Source organism: Leguminivora glycinivorella, chromosome Z, assembly GCF_023078275.1.
Source record: "Leguminivora glycinivorella isolate SPB_JAAS2020 chromosome Z, LegGlyc_1.1, whole genome shotgun sequence".
Classification (NCBI taxonomy): Eukaryota; Metazoa; Arthropoda; class Insecta; order Lepidoptera; family Tortricidae; genus Leguminivora; species Leguminivora glycinivorella.
Window position 1 is genome coordinate 30,233,995 of NC_062998.1, and position 15,754 is coordinate 30,249,748.

General features: G+C 45.1%; 1 protein-coding gene across 1 annotated transcript in view; it reads right to left on the bottom strand.

Moving 5' to 3' along the window:
* Window positions 1-15,754, bottom strand: part of LOC125240700 (vacuolar protein sorting-associated protein 13B-like) — a 74,903-nt gene that overhangs the window by 12,761 nt on the left and 46,388 nt on the right. The window contains exons 39-61 of the mRNA XM_048148717.1: window positions 15,056-15,237; window positions 14,790-14,936; window positions 14,097-14,304; window positions 13,392-13,594; window positions 13,099-13,175; window positions 12,744-12,913; window positions 12,257-12,372; window positions 12,077-12,165; window positions 11,436-11,566; window positions 11,025-11,170; window positions 9,844-9,969; window positions 9,395-9,506; window positions 8,783-8,959; window positions 7,900-8,055; window positions 6,903-7,004; window positions 6,713-6,804; window positions 5,546-5,750; window positions 4,722-4,865; window positions 4,056-4,215; window positions 3,450-3,592; window positions 1,537-1,611; window positions 1,420-1,459; window positions 816-1,058 (exon numbers count right to left, since the gene is read on the bottom strand). Of these exons, the coding sequence (XP_048004674.1) occupies window positions 816-1,058; window positions 1,420-1,459; window positions 1,537-1,611; window positions 3,450-3,592; window positions 4,056-4,215; window positions 4,722-4,865; window positions 5,546-5,750; window positions 6,713-6,804; window positions 6,903-7,004; window positions 7,900-8,055; window positions 8,783-8,959; window positions 9,395-9,506; window positions 9,844-9,969; window positions 11,025-11,170; window positions 11,436-11,566; window positions 12,077-12,165; window positions 12,257-12,372; window positions 12,744-12,913; window positions 13,099-13,175; window positions 13,392-13,594; window positions 14,097-14,304; window positions 14,790-14,936; window positions 15,056-15,237 (3,244 nt within the window). The remainder of the gene's footprint in view (window positions 1-815; window positions 1,059-1,419; window positions 1,460-1,536; window positions 1,612-3,449; window positions 3,593-4,055; window positions 4,216-4,721; window positions 4,866-5,545; window positions 5,751-6,712; window positions 6,805-6,902; window positions 7,005-7,899; window positions 8,056-8,782; window positions 8,960-9,394; window positions 9,507-9,843; window positions 9,970-11,024; window positions 11,171-11,435; window positions 11,567-12,076; window positions 12,166-12,256; window positions 12,373-12,743; window positions 12,914-13,098; window positions 13,176-13,391; window positions 13,595-14,096; window positions 14,305-14,789; window positions 14,937-15,055; window positions 15,238-15,754) is intronic.

Below are 15,754 nucleotides of genomic sequence, written 5' to 3' on the forward strand. Positions count from 1 at the left end.
AGATCGATACACAGGTTAAATAGTACCCTACCGTAATAATATTTTATTTAATCTATGATAATATTTATAGGTACTTGAATTTAGCGATTATAAATAATTCTTATAATCACGCTTATACCCAAGGATCACTATATTACGCAGATTAAGCTCTTGTAAGAAATGACTATTGTTCTACTTTTTTTTATATACCCTTCCATATTACGAGTATAAGTGATAAGATACCAAGATATATCGTCTTTCCAAGCCCAAACACAAAATACCTTTTACTTTATAATGAATTACATTTTTTTTTATCTGTTATTTTTCAATAATAATATATTTTAAAAGGATCTGTTGAGTCGAATTCCTGGTTATAAAGATGCGGAATACGAGATAGTACAGCATTTGCCCCGTAGTTAGTAGAATGTAGTGGGACTTGAAATTTGAAATAGATCGATCGATATCTGTATACAGCGTGTGGATTCCATACGGGCGAATAATTTATCCAGTTATAGTATCTGATCATACGAAACGCACAGGATAATCATTATGTTAAAACGTGTTATTAATTAAGAGTAATTAATTTTTTTAAATCTAACCAAGCAGCAATGTACGCCGTCCAACTTAATTTTACATGACATAAACGTCATGTCATGATGACGTTTAGGTAGATACGCTAATTGATGTGGACATAATACATTGCGTGCTGAATTATTATGTATGAAAAAAAATATAACATCTATTATTAAAAAAACATGTAGTTAGGCTCCTTAGGTCCGATACTAATCGTTATTAAGATATTCGCCCGTATGGAATACACACGCTGTATAATATACCTGTATCCCCCTTTTCTACATCCAATAATTTTGTTGTTTCATCTCCTTTATCTAATTTACTAGCTAACTGGTCCTGTTTCTGCCACTTCAGTTCTTTCGTTTCGCAGACAGATTTTTCTTTATTACTTTCCACATTAGTACTATTGCTTTCCAAAGCTTCCAGTTTAACGGCTGAGGTCTCAGTTGAGGATAGAACGGTCATGGTTATTACAGGTGATCTTGTAAGCTTAGTTTCGGTGGAGGCTGTAAAGGACATCATTTATTACGAGTACTGTTAATGGTGTGTGTTGTGTCAAAACATGAAATTACAAATTATACATACCATAAAAAAATAAATTTATAGTTATATATGGCTTCATTAACTAAACGGAAAATGATGTATGTCCGTTCCAACTTATTCACAAATATTAAAAATTTGGGAATAAGTAGACAACAAATTAAAACATATATTACTACATATTTATCTGTGTTGCGTTTTCTAATAAACCATTAATTGGTTGCCATTGGACGCTCTACACAGTTAAGAGGTAAGATCGTAACTATCTAAAAAGTTAAAGTAAGCCTACACCACACACATACAACAAAATATTTTAGTTATACTTACTAGTCAAGTGAGCAGAGGTTACAGATCCGCGTATATTACCCTAGACAGAAAAAAAAATGTTATTAGATAAAAATGTAGCGAAAGAATTATTAAATTTTCGGACTCTTAGAAACGCACCTGATTTTCCGCATCTGTATCGGCACCGAAAGATCCCTCCAGCCGACGTCTTATTACGCTTGCTGATATATCGTTCTGTAAGAAAAAAAAGTTAACAATTTACCTATAGGTTAACGATACTCTGCCTAACTAACTTCTCCTTGCCAGGATTCCATTTTCTCTAACGACTAATACAGTAAGTGATTACAGCAATGTCAAAAATAACGTTCGGAATCGAGGAGTAATTTACACTTAAGAGGGGTGAAATATACATTTTATAGACAGTTTATTTATTAGTTCAAAGTTATAATTATAAAAAGTGAGCGTGAACAGCTGTTTCAAATTGTCAGGTCAGGGCCTTAGAACAACACTATGGGGTATTGCAAACTCCCGGAATGACGCTATTAGTTTGGAATACGGAATACCCTATAGACTGACATGACATGAGTTCGGTCGGGTTACGGGCCTTGGTTACGCCAGCACCCAGTAGAGTGTGTGTAGTGACAGAGGTCACGTGAGCACCTAGTCACAGTATAATAAAGAGTACTATCGTAAAGTATGGCCACTCCCGCTCCCCGCTGAAGGTGCCGCAAACCCACTCTCGGTTACCTCAAACTGTGAGGTCGCAGTTACCTCGGTTACGCTCGGTTACCTCCACTGGTCACGTTGTTGACAGGCTGTAAACGCGACCAGTCGACCTGTCTTATCTCACTCATACAAGCTTGGTACGCGTTCACCAACACCAGCTTAGATTGTGCGCTGGAACGCGCCTCTTTCATATATGTATTTGATCGTCATTGTCCGAGGTGTGCCTAGTAGAGCGTGTGTAGTGTGTGACGCACCTCGTCGACGTCCTTGAGCTCGAGCAGCGAGGAGTGCGGGTGGGGCCGCACGCGCAGCTTGACGGTGTCTCCGCCGGGCAGCTGCACCAGCTGCTCGCCGCTCCGGGAGTAGGCCACTGTCAGCACCTAGTGCAGCGTGTGTAGTGTGTGACGCACCTCGTCGACGTCCTTGAGCTCGAGCAGCGAGGAGTGCGGGTGGGGCCGCACGCGCAGCTTGACGGTGTCTCCGCCGGGCAGCTGCACCAGCTGCTCGCCGCTCCGGGAGTAGGCCACTGTCAGCACCTAGTGCAGCGTGTGTAGTGTGTGACGCACCTCGTCGACGTCCTTGAGCTCGAGCAGCGAGGAGTGCGGGTGGGGCCGCACGCGCAGCTTGACGGTGTCTCCGCCGGGCAGCTGCACCAGCTGCTCGCCGCTCCGGGAGTAGGCCACTGTCAGCACCTAGTGCAGCGTGTGTAGTGTGTGACGCACCTCGTCGACGTCCTTGAGCTCGAGCAGCGAGGAGTGCGGGTGGGGCCGCACGCGCAGCTTGACGGTGTCTCCGCCGGGCAGCTGCACCAGCTGCTCGCCGCTCCGGGAGTAGGCCACTGTCAGCACCTAGTGCAGCGTGTGTAGTGTGTGACGCACCTCGTCGACGTCCTTGAGCTCGAGCAGCGAGGAGTGCGGGTGGGGCCGCACGCGCAGCTTGACGGTGTCTCCGCCGGGCAGCTGCACCAGCTGCTCGCCGCTCCGGGAGTAGGCCACTGTCAGCACCTAGTGCAGCGTGTGTAGTGTGTGACGCACCTCGTCGACGTCCTTGAGCTCGAGCAGCGAGGAGTGCGGGTGGGGCCGCACGCGCAGCTTGACGGTGTCTCCGCCGGGCAGCTGCACCAGCTGCTCGCCGCTCCGGGAGTAGGCCACTGTCAGCACCTAGTGCAGCGTGTGTAGTGTGTGACGCACCTCGTCGACGTCCTTGAGCTCGAGCAGCGAGGAGTGCGGGTGGGGCCGCACGCGCAGCTTGACGGTGTCTCCGCCGGGCAGCTGCACCAGCTGCTCGCCGCTCCGGGAGTAGGCCACTGTCAGCACCTAGTGCAGCGTGTGTAGTGTGTGACGCACCTCGTCGACGTCCTTGAGCTCGAGCAGCGAGGAGTGCGGGTGGGGCCGCACGCGCAGCTTGACGGTGTCTCCGCCGGGCAGCTGCACCAGCTGCTCTCCGCCAGCCGCCGCCACGCCCTCGCTCCACTCCGGGTGTATAGCCTCTGTCACATCACCAAATATGTTTACAGTAACTAAAAATAATTTTAGTGTAATTTTAACAAAATATAGAATCATATAATTCGAGTCGATATATCGATTTTTGGTGAGATAGGCTTAACTTAGGTATGTGACGTGGACTTACGACAATCATAGGGATAAAATACGGCCACATATTAGAACTATCGTCTGTCAAATTTGCAAATCTAAATTCGACCACTTTTCGTTAAAGTTAAATGGTATTTTACAGAAGCATTTTTATTATAATATGCAACCCAAGTGAAAGGGTGAGTAACGTGATGATTACCAATAAATGCTGTGAATGGAAACTTACAACACCGTGGCTACAAATACCTTGTGAGATTTTCACACCGCACAACTCTAGCAAAACATGGCATTATTGGCATAGCGCCATTGTGCACTTACCTCAAATCTGAAATACATATGTCAAATATAATTGATATATACCTTTAAACTTGCTGATAGTAAGGAAGGGAATCTGGTCGGTGTTGGGAACGGCGTTGCTAGCCGGCGGGAACCGCGCGCTGTGCGCCGGCGTCGAGTAGTGCACCACGCCTCCCGCCTCCACGGCGCATTGCCACCGCGCGCCCTTACATTCAGGTATCGTCTGCAAATCAAACCACCAGTTTATGGCTTGAACCTAGTTGTCTGAGCGAACGCAAAGCGTCTCCGTTTCAGCTGTTCTACTCTATAGGTCTCAATTCAAATGAAATTTTGTGGAGTAATTTTGTAAGTTTCATCTGTATATGCACAAATACAAACGCACTAAGGATTGGTTTTTTGTCCATGAAGTTATAAAAAATATATCAGAATGGCGGATCTATTACGACTCGCGGTACCTACCGATTAGAAATTCACTAGAGTTAAATATTTTTAGAAAATATTTTTTTGTAGTCAATACTATAAATCCATACTAATATTATAAATGGGAAGAGCGACGAATTGACGTGATTTTTTAAGTGCAGGTAGTTGAATGGATGGAGTGCGACATAGGCTACTTTTTGTCTCTTTCTTCCCTAAAATGGGGGGGGGGGGTGGAAGTTTGTATGGAGCATTCCGCAATTTTCGAGTTTAACGCGAGCGAAGCCGCGGGCAAAAGATAGTATAGTATACCTTCGCGGGGCCGGTCGTGTCGGGCTGCGCTATGAGCAGCGCGTGGCTGGAGCGGTTGTGCACCACGAACTGCGGGCACGGGTCCGGCGCCACCGTCACCACCCACCGCCCTTCGTGTTTCTGCTGAACTATCACTACTGGTATCTGTGAACATTACAATACAATACAATACTTGGTCAAGTTTATCGAGGTGGTACAGATGTAGATTTGCCTTCGCATTGTTACGCAAACGTACGAACGTGTCATGCTATTTCAGTCAGTCTCAGTACAAGATGTACTGACATTGTTGACTGAACTAGCATGACAAATACGAACCTTTCCGGAAAAATACGAATGAAACCCTTTTCGCAGTACATCTGTAACTAAGAATGAAGTGGCATGAATTTTCTGATACTTTAATAAATCCAAAGTTCAAGAAAACTATAACGCGATATCATAATTTTAGTTAAACGACTAATACAAGTATGTTCAAAACTCTCTAGGGTCTCCATTTAAATTCACTGGCGTCTTCATTTTCATCTGTGAAATATTTGCTATCTTGTGACGGCGAATTTAAGGATCAGCCGGCGGAATAAACAAATCAATATTGTACTTATACGTTATACTGTTTAAAACGTCCCACTTTGTATCATACGAATAAAGTGACAAAGCGTCGACAAAGTACTAACCCCCTTATTCATAAACGTACTCTAAAGTTATCAAGCCGATAAAGTTCGTTTGTCTTTTTCTATCACACCAATACGTCGGAAAGGGACAAACGAACTTTATCGGCTTGATAACTTTAGAGTACGTTTATGAAAAAGGGGGTAAGTATGTATTCTCACCGATCGGCCCGTGTGATCCCTCAGCGCGACGGCGCGGCGCACGGGCGCGGTGGCCAGCAGCACGGGGACTTGTTCGTGCGCGGGCAGCGCCTCCTCCGCGCCGAGTGCCGGCAGCGCCAGGCACAGGTACAGGCGCAGCTCGCTCGGGTCGCCGCCGCGCCACCGCTCAAGCACCCAGAAACGAGTTAGCGCTTCTCCGTCGAGACTGCAAAATAAGTGTTACGGCTCAGCCACGACATTGGTCTAAGCGCGACAGCGGTGAGCGGCGGCCATACATTGGGGCGAGACACAGCGACTTTTCATTCGCACGTATGGCTGCCGCTCACCGCTGTCGCGCTTAGACCAATGTCGTGGCTGGGCCGTTAGACCTGAGTGGACGCTCGGTACGAAGCGTTCGGCGGGGCGGGCGAGCGTGCATACAATCTATGCAGCATCGACTCCATTGTATGAGCTTCCATTGTTTGACATGCACGTCGCACGCCCCGCCTCGCTCACGCCCAGTATAAGCGTGCAGTCAGGCCTTACACTAAGGGCCACTTGCACTACCCGCCAGAGGCGGCTGGTGAAAATGTATGCTAGGCAGCACTGAGCAAAAAGAAACCTACTTTTACATTAGGTTCTTTACTAGTAATCAATTTTAGGCAAGCCTGTGGGAATCTGCTTGTATGGATCAGCCGCTGCTGCTACCCGCTTAACTTAAGGTTAGTGGGCTGTCAACTGTCAAATTCCATATAAAATGGTGGGTTAATCTCGGGCTAACCCTACATTTTCGGTGGTGCAAGTGACCCTAAAAATGTTGTAGAAGGTAGTGTGGCAAAAGCTTTTATTAGTGTGGTCGTACAGTCATTCTGACGATGTCATTCGTTTTATAAATATAGATTTTTGATACTAGATATATGTTTATGCGATTTAGACCCACTTACACCAACCACTTAACTCAGGGTTAGTGGACTGGTCTGTCAAATTCCATATAAAATGGTGGTTTAACCCGAGCCTCCATTTTTGTTGGTGCAAGTGGCCCTTATTGAAATGAAAGCTGCCACGAATGGAATTATCAAACTTTCCTTGTATGACGCCTAAGACGGTTTATAGTATAGTGCCTGGGCACAACCGTTGGCCTTTTTATCACCTGTACGTAGTGCTTTTAATACGACACTATGCACCCACCTTTCTTCTTTGGTTGGATGGACGACTTTGTAACTTTTGGGATGCAAATTAATTTCTTCCAATTGTTTAGCAGGCACGGCTATACCTGAAACCTGGTACAAACAATCGGTAAACATTACATTTTTCAAATAACTTATTGATAAAGGTTATATATTTATAACAAACAATTTAAAGGAGATATTAAACTCACCAATATACTTGTTCCCAATCTGTTAATAAGTAGGAACGTCGAAGTTACTCCCAAAACATTTATCTCTTCTTTTATTTCGTAGTGCAATGTCAGGAGCGCCACCTAGGTTGTCACAAATGCAAAATGTTTAAATAAGTTATCTATCGAGAAATTCGTTTTCGATACGAGCTCGTAGATATTTCTTTCTTATGACAATGAATAATCATCGAGACAATTCTAATAACACTAAGTAAACAAAATTAAGTTGCGATGTTTTATCACCATACTATTGTACTTTAACTCACAATGTACTTCATACAAATTCAGTTTTAGAAATTTAACATACAAGATTTTACCCATACAAAGATAGTTGTGTACTGTACACCCATACTTGGCCAATAGACGAGACGACTAAAACAAACTAATTAGTCCGTCAGTTAGATTATCATAGAATTTTAGACACGTATTTTTTCTTTTTTCTCGTAAACGTAAAATGACGACGGTACAGTCGCCATCAGATATATAAGAGCACCCGAGGTACTCAAAAATATCTGAACACGCCTCTAACGCCTAGGCAATAGAGGCGTGTTCAGAAGATATTTTTGAGTACCTCGGGCGCTCTTATATATCTGATGGCGACTGTACAGTACGTTGAAGTTTCGCGTGACGTCACGCCTAGGTACAATTTTTACTTAGACGTGACGTCACAACACAAGTCCCCACTCCGGAACTTTGATGCTCTATATCTTTGTATTTTTTCATTAATTAGAAAAAACGAAAAATATGTGCTCAGTATTTTTGGACGATCTAACTGACGGACTAAACATGAATGCCATTTTTTTATGTAGTCTTCATTCCTATTTTGGGGGGAGATTAAGTTGCGATTAACTCAGGGGTTCCCATACTGCGCGCCGCGATTGCCGCGAAGTGCGCGCAATAGTCTAAAGGGGCCTCATCATCATGAGCTATCTATTTCGAATGAACTAGCTAGTTTAAGAAGTCCTGGCTGAACAAGTACCTTGTGCTTGCAGTGTATAAGGAACGGCGCGGGGTGGTCGAGCGCGACGCAGCCGCGCGGCGGCGAGCCGTAGCGGCCCGGGTCCTCGCCCCACACCTGCAGCTGCCCGCTCACGAACGTCTCCTTCCCCGCCTCCAGCGACATGAAGAATGGTTGCTGTATGTACATACGAACACACCGTCATTTGTTTGGAGGTCGAAAATGTATAAGCGCTTAAAGCGATTCCATGTAAATGTTGCAGCGAACGCTGTCAATGTAACACCTTAAACTTATCTCCTTTCATATACAAAAGGCATTACTCATATCGGATCACGGGTGCCTGAGTTACTCACTGATCACATTTTTGATTGATTTCATTTGTTATTAAAAAGTCGTCATAATTGTCATGAAATCATCATTATCATCGGGTTAATTTCATTGAAATTTACTTGTTACTGTCCGTGGTTTTGACTTGACTTGACATATAAGACGTTATCTGGGTAAAGGGACCTTATAGTCGATGGCGTTTACGTCCCGCGGCATCGTATTTGTATACGAACATCGCTCATAACGCCGTAAGCGCCATCGACTATAAGGTCCCTTTACCCAGATAATGTCAGATATGAGTCAAGCGTCGACGCCATAAAAAACATTCTTTTAAAAGTTAGCATGGACGTCTCTTTTTCACAAATTACCTGTCACTTTCTAACAAGTTTGTACATACATGCGAAGGGGACCAAACTGATGCGATAGGCCACAAAATGCTATCATGCTGAGCCGCTGGACTCGCTGGACTAACTTGACTATGTTCTTGTCGTCAGTGGTTCGTTCTTAGGTACAGCAGCAGCACTATACCGGCAATCTGACATCAAACACGAGAACGGCGCTTCAGAAGGACTCAGACCTGCAGGAGTGCGCTCGGTGCTGAGACCGCGGCCCCGGGCTCCAGCCGGCAGAGCGGCGCGGCGTCGTGAGCACGCAGCGTGACCGCCACGCGCGCTGCGTTGCACAGCAACGCCACCGGCCGCAGTGTGATCTGCAGGGAGCAACCACCTCCCGCGCGCACTGGATCGTACCGCACCTGTCAACACACAGTCAAGCGACTTAGGAAATAGATACAACGTTCCAAATCGGTACACGACGACCAGTCTGGGCTAGCGGATAGTGGCCCTGTCTGATAAGTCAACGGGCCCAGGACGACGACCCAGGTACGAATCCCGGAATGGGAAAATTTACAGGGTTAGTTCAATCTATGTAAGCATGTCCTATAATGTTATTTATTTGTAAATAATCTACATACACGCTATTTGAAAATGGTTATAATTATAACAATCGACGACCAATTTTTCCATCGTCGAAAGTGAAGTGACCCTGCGTATGAAATGTTGGACCGTACTGGCTTCGAAACCGGAAAAAATTTTCATTTATGGACTGAAGATGTAAACACATGTTACATCCCTAAAGAATAGGACATACCGAAAAACCTAGGGGATTTTCGCCACCATGAGAAACTTACCGTGACATCGCATCGTGGCTGCAAAGACGAGGGGCTCCAGGTCCCCGGCCAATGGGAAGCCACTATAGAATAAGGCCATTCGGATTCCGAATGTCGCGCCGACTTCTCAAACCTACAGCAAAAATTAACACAAGTATAGCTCGATTCGCAAGTGAAGCGGATACTATGAGTTGAGTAATGTAAACCGCTGGCACACTGATTCTGATGGCGTATGGAATCGGATCCAATGTGACATGCGCTTAAAATGCCACTAAAATACATCACTCGTATAAACATTAATCAAATAATCATACACATTAAACACATACATTCTTGACAAATTATATACGATTACAAATACCGCAATTTGCGGAAAAAATAATACAAAGCGAAAAGAATAAAAAAAAACAATGATTTTTACGTTACAACCTTTAAATATTAAAAAAATGACAATGATAGAAGTGTGTTACCATTCGCGAATTTCTTGCATGATTTCGTTGATGTTGTTCGCCGGCGCCCGTTTGTCGAACACGGAGGTGTCGGTCACGCCGTAGTGCAGAGGAATCGCGTCGCGAGTGACGGGGTGGTTCACGTCTCTGTATATAATAGCAATTTTGGTCAATGTTCAATTTAAATCTTATGGTGCTCCCACACTGACTGTTATGTTATATGTATAACATGGCGTGACAAGGACAGCGCAATGGCGCGCTGTCCCTCTCACACCATTTTATATAATACATATTTATAACGCTGGGCGTAGCACCATTATACTAAGAAAATTCAAGGGAAACGTCTATACCTCACGCCTTTGTCACTTGTCAGGATATCGAAGCCTCATAATTTAGGAAAAGACAACCCGGAAACTAAACGAAACTCTAGTCCAAGAAAACGGTATTGTAGTACAATCGGGGATTTGTTAATCATAATTATATTGCAATCAATCGATGAATGTGTCTTCAAGAAGTAGAATTTAATTAATAGAAACAAAATATTAGACTTACGCAGTTCTAGCAATGCTGAAAATTCCAAATAAATGTAGGCAAATTGAAATTTGTAAAACTTATAAGCAATAGGTATTCGAAACAAAGTACGCCGTACGGTAGCACTGCGCTAGTTAAATTTAAACGGTGAGATATTGATATCCTGGCCTTAAGCCTACGCCACACATGAAGCGTTTTGATAGCGCAGCGGTAGCGGAGCGGAATGCGCGCGCATTCCGCTCACAACCCGCTTGCAATCCGCGCTCGTCAGTTCTCGCTGACGTCCGCTGGGCGCATCGCCAGCGTCCGTCCGGCGCATTGCTATCATTGCGCTCCGCTAACGCTCCGCCTACGCTCTCAAAACGCGCATGTATGGCCGAGCTTTTAAAACTAGCGCGACTAGATCTCGGGGTCCGTTTGCAGACATTTCACTGTATTATTTAGCACGATATTTTAGCTTTAACCGAAAAGGCATCAAAAAATATACGCGAAGGAAAACATCTGAAGAAAACCTGCATATATTCCATAGCCAAGCCCACTCGCGTTGCGTCAAATTATTTGTACTGGAAGGTGAGGTCAGGACGGCCGCTCGCTCGGCTCCGAGGCGTCCTGCATTAACACTAACACCCGCACGAGACTGGCAAGCCTTGTATATGAACATGACAGATTACTTGTATTGGAAGGAGAGCTGATGGCGCGCAGAGGTGGTGCCGGGCGCCAGTAAATGTGTGCAGGCGCCGCGGCCCCGCGCCGTCTGTACCAGCGGCGACGGCCGGCCACTCGGCTCGGAGCCGTCCTTCTGCGTTGACACCAACACCTGCACATAACCACAGAATAAATAAAGGGACTAAGGTACAGAAATAACACTTCCTTTAAAACCAAAGTTTGACAGCGGCTTATGGCAGTATCCCTCAAAAATCCATAATTTATTTAGAATTTCTGCAAAATATAAAGTGCATTGAAGCCTCGGCCAAACATAGAGCGTTTTGATTCGCAATCCGCGCTCGTTAGTTCCCGCCAGCGTCCGGCGCAACGCTATCAATGCGCTCTCAAAACACGCATGTGTGGCCTTTAAAACTCACGTCAGTGTCGAGCGGCAGGTGCGAGCAGAGCACGTAGAGCGGCCAGATGGCGGCCAGCACGCGGCCGTCGGAGCGCGCGCGCACCACGCGGCACCACACAGACACGTACGCCGTCTCACCTTCACTAGGAACTGCAAACAAACAGAGGCAACTGTATACAATACTTTAGTGTCTAGGGCAGGCACATTCGCTGATTGATGTAGTGCGAAAAGGTTTTCCTTCTTATATTTACGGAACCATACGAATGTGTCATGCTATTTCATTCAGTGTCAGTACAAAACGTACTGACAGTGTCTAAACTAGCATGACAAATACGAGAGTTTCCGGAAAAAAACGTGTGAGTGTATACTCATGCATCATGCACTACATCTGTACGGTGTCGTAGATATCTATTTATTTATAATTAGGGTACACAACTGTATGACACTCGGCGACGTCGGCGTTAACGTCGAATGTGCGTTATGTTAAGAAACTGATAATGAGGATTAGAGTTATTCCTGACTAGATTTTTAGGCACGTAAATATCAATTGTAGCTAAAAGTAACGCGGGGTAACCCTGTAAAAACCAAAGAAAGAAAAGTAGTACGCACGCAGGCCAAAACGACCGTATAAATTCACTAGGGCACTTATTCTACTCTTACCTTTAACTAACCACGGTACGTTTTCTTTGGGACATTCCTTAAGCGGTATGTCGCCTGACCAACCGGTATCCTGCGTCGTAAATTTTATTCTGAAAATTAGAACAAGGTCAAAATGCAATAGTAAAGAAGATTGTTCAGTTTACTGATACATTATTGGATTTACGATGATTGGAAACTTACTTTAGCACCATTTCACAGTCAACACCGCACAGGACGCTCCGGCCCACGGTCTCGGCGGTCAACTCTCCCGAACAAATTGCACGCCATGCTTTCGAACCTGTGTTCTTCGCTCGCACCTTTGAACAAAGCGATCATTATAAAAAAGTTAGACCCTGTCAGATAGGTATTAGAACGAACTTAGTGATATTTTGGTGATTTGAACTATTAGAAAGATGCCTTATAGGAATGACTAAATAAACTGCTAATAGACAGTAAGACTCTTTTGAATACTCTGCAAATATATCATTTTGATCCGATACGCCACACGAAGGATTCGTTCACGGCTTTGTATGATTTAATGTACACGCGTGAGAAGCACTGGAACTTATTACCTTGCGTTAACGAATAAAAGACGTTCGCAACGTCATAGTAAACCTACAGGTCACCTACCGGTTCATTCACGCTCTTCTCCCTACGGAGAGTCGGATCCTATGTACGTATGATTCACCTTATAGTGCAGCGGTCGTCGCAGAACGTTGGCTAGCACCAGGCGGCCGGAGAGAGACAGTGTGCGTCGCGAGCCCTCCATGTCGCCGCGCACGTGCAGGTATACTCCACTTGGCCATGCGTCTGCGCTTGGCAGCCGCACGCGGCTCTCACCCAGTGAGAATGGTACACCTGAACGACACATTACGACATTATTCGATAACATTCGTTCATTCTAAGATGTGATTGATACGAGTAATAGACTGTGTTGTGGATATTAAAATAAGTCTTATCACTTGCTTACACTTTTCTTGAATCAGTCTTCTGTATTTCTGAAGTTGTAAAATAATGAAGTTTTTACAGCACGTATTACTTACCAGAGGACCACTGCCCGTCTGTAGCCGGCCCCGCTATGGCAAATCGAATTTTGAAAGATGCATTTGGAGACGGCCATCTAAAACGATGTAAATTTGATTGAACACAAATTACAATATAACTACAAAATGTTTAAATCCTATTTTCTCTACCACTGTGTCAAGTTTGCCATGCACCAACTAATGTGTCAACCATAGTCTTTTTAGATAGAAAGACAAGCCGTGTACTTGTATCTCTTGTATTTGTAATTAAACAATGTAATACCAGCCGCTTAGATGCAGTAGCGGACAGTTACCTATAAGCGAGTCTCGCGCCTGGCCCCAGCGGCACGATCTCCTCGCAACCCTCCTGCCCGACGCGCAGCGCGCTGGAACAGCTGTTATGAAGCCACAGGGACACGCGCCCCTCCAGCTTTGCCATCGCAGCCGTGTCCTCATCCGAATCATTACAACTTTTCAGATCTTTCCCTTTATTCTCTGTGGATACGTCCCTATTGCACTGAAATTTCAAAGACTTTTTAACAAGAGGATACACCTATCTACATGTTATGGACTACTTATTCAGTCCAATCGTACGCTGTTGCGAGCATACGCTTCCGCGCTACTGCAACGCCGCTACTTAAGAGGCCTTACGCTTTGGAAAAACACTTCAACTCAAATTATGAAGTGTAGGTAATTTTAACTAACTGTTGATTATATATTTATAATACTTTGATCTTAATTTGAGCAAGTAAAATAGCCAACTTAAATTTATTGCGTGTAGTAATAAATACATGGAAAAGTCCGTTTTTTTCCTAAAATTTGGTTTATTTGTAGTGATTGTTCAGTTGAGATTTCTACATCTAAATTGTATGTTATTATCTAGATAGATAGCCCTGTTAAAGCAAGTATGTAACAGGGAGAAAATATTATAATTTACGTTACATCACAGTGAAAAAGTACTAAACTCATGAGCGGTATTTAGGGAATAAGGCCTCTTAATGTACAAGACCTGTACAAACCTGTTCTAAAGCCGGTCCCCAGTCCTCAGCGAGCGCGCGCAGCGTGCTCAGGCGCGGCACGTGCAATGCGACGCGCACGCACTCCGTGTACGCGCGCACTTTCGCCTGCGACACCGCGACGTCGTTCGGCACGGAGGCGCTCGCTTGCACGCGCGTCGGGCTCACCATCTGCTCGAGCGTGCCCATTGAACAGTCTAGGACGTCGCATCTGTTCGTTACATTACGGTTTATATTTTCAATTTAAAACCATGCTAGAAGATTATGACAATAGGTAAGTTGAGGAAGTCAAAGAGTGCTGAACTCAGCTCATAATTAATGCGAGTTTAAGTAGTAGTCGGAGAAGAAAATGGGACGGTGATCGGTGCTTCGGTAAGAAGTGGCCTGACGTCAACACGTTCATGTTGTCGATGTTCTTTTCGTCAATTGAACACAGAGGTCTATTCTTTAAACAAGATTAAATCTGACACATTATTGTGCTCATTTCATCATACGCGGACAACAACTTCTATACACCGGACGGCCACTAGTCAGTCGACCAAAGAACACACTCTTGACAGCCCGATCGTCTCTTATTTTAAGTATCTAAGTGACCGAACTGATGTTTTACTGATGATTTTAGGTTCGGCGAATAACTCCTCTACCTCGGCAGTACGTAGTATCTTCCTACACAATAAAAAATGTCTGTCTACTCACGAGAGCTTAGTGTCAAGAAGCACCACGCCGCCAGCACGCGAGCCAAGCAGCGCTTGCGCGACGGTGTCCGCCGCGCTCACGCAGAGTACGCGGTGGCTGCGCATCAGCGGCCGCGACACGTAGTAGCCCTCTAGAGAAAGAACCTTTCTGCAACCGAAAAGTTCATGTTATTATCTAGTATAAATTAGACTAGGAGGGAATAAGGCGATTGTTTAAAAAAGTGCATGAATATTAATAGCTTGTTATGTTATCCTTGTACAACGTACCTGGAAAGAGTGGGTAGTGCGTTGTGCACATGAATCTCGAGTTGCGTGCATCGCAGCGCAGCGCGCACTCTTGGCACGGAGCGAGGTGAGAAGTAGGAATCCACTCGCAGCGCGCTCGACAGCTGCTCCGCGCTGACGATACCCGCTGCCGCTTCTGTTGGCTGCTCGTCGCGACCCGTCGCCTGGTCGAGTAAAAAAAGTTACTGTCGGAGCTGGTAATCATGTACAGCTCAGCTGAGGGGTTTACTCTCCAAGAAAACTCCTGCTTCAAGATACTTATTTTAATTACTTATTTAAATACAATTATTTAGGTACAAAAGTAGGTACGTATGAGGCACTAGCCGAGAGTCGTGTGTGTCGTATGTGCCGGTTGGTGCTCCCCGCGCCGGTGACGTCATGCCCCCGCAGGCCTCACTTCTCCGGGACTGGTTTGACCGCCGCTGGCGCGTTAACAGTTAGCCTTGGTACTATGAGACCGCGGCTCTTTGCCTAATATACCTAACTTCGATTCTATTCTATTCTAGGAGAGAACTGCTGCCTAGGGTTTAATGTAGGCTCCGCTAAAACTACTAATTACGGGTCATTTCAAGAAAGCTGGCACGAATGGAATAAAAGAAACTTTGATTTAAATATTATGGGACACCTGTATCGGTATACAGTCATAACTATCAATAGCCGCTATTTTATTGGTTACACTGT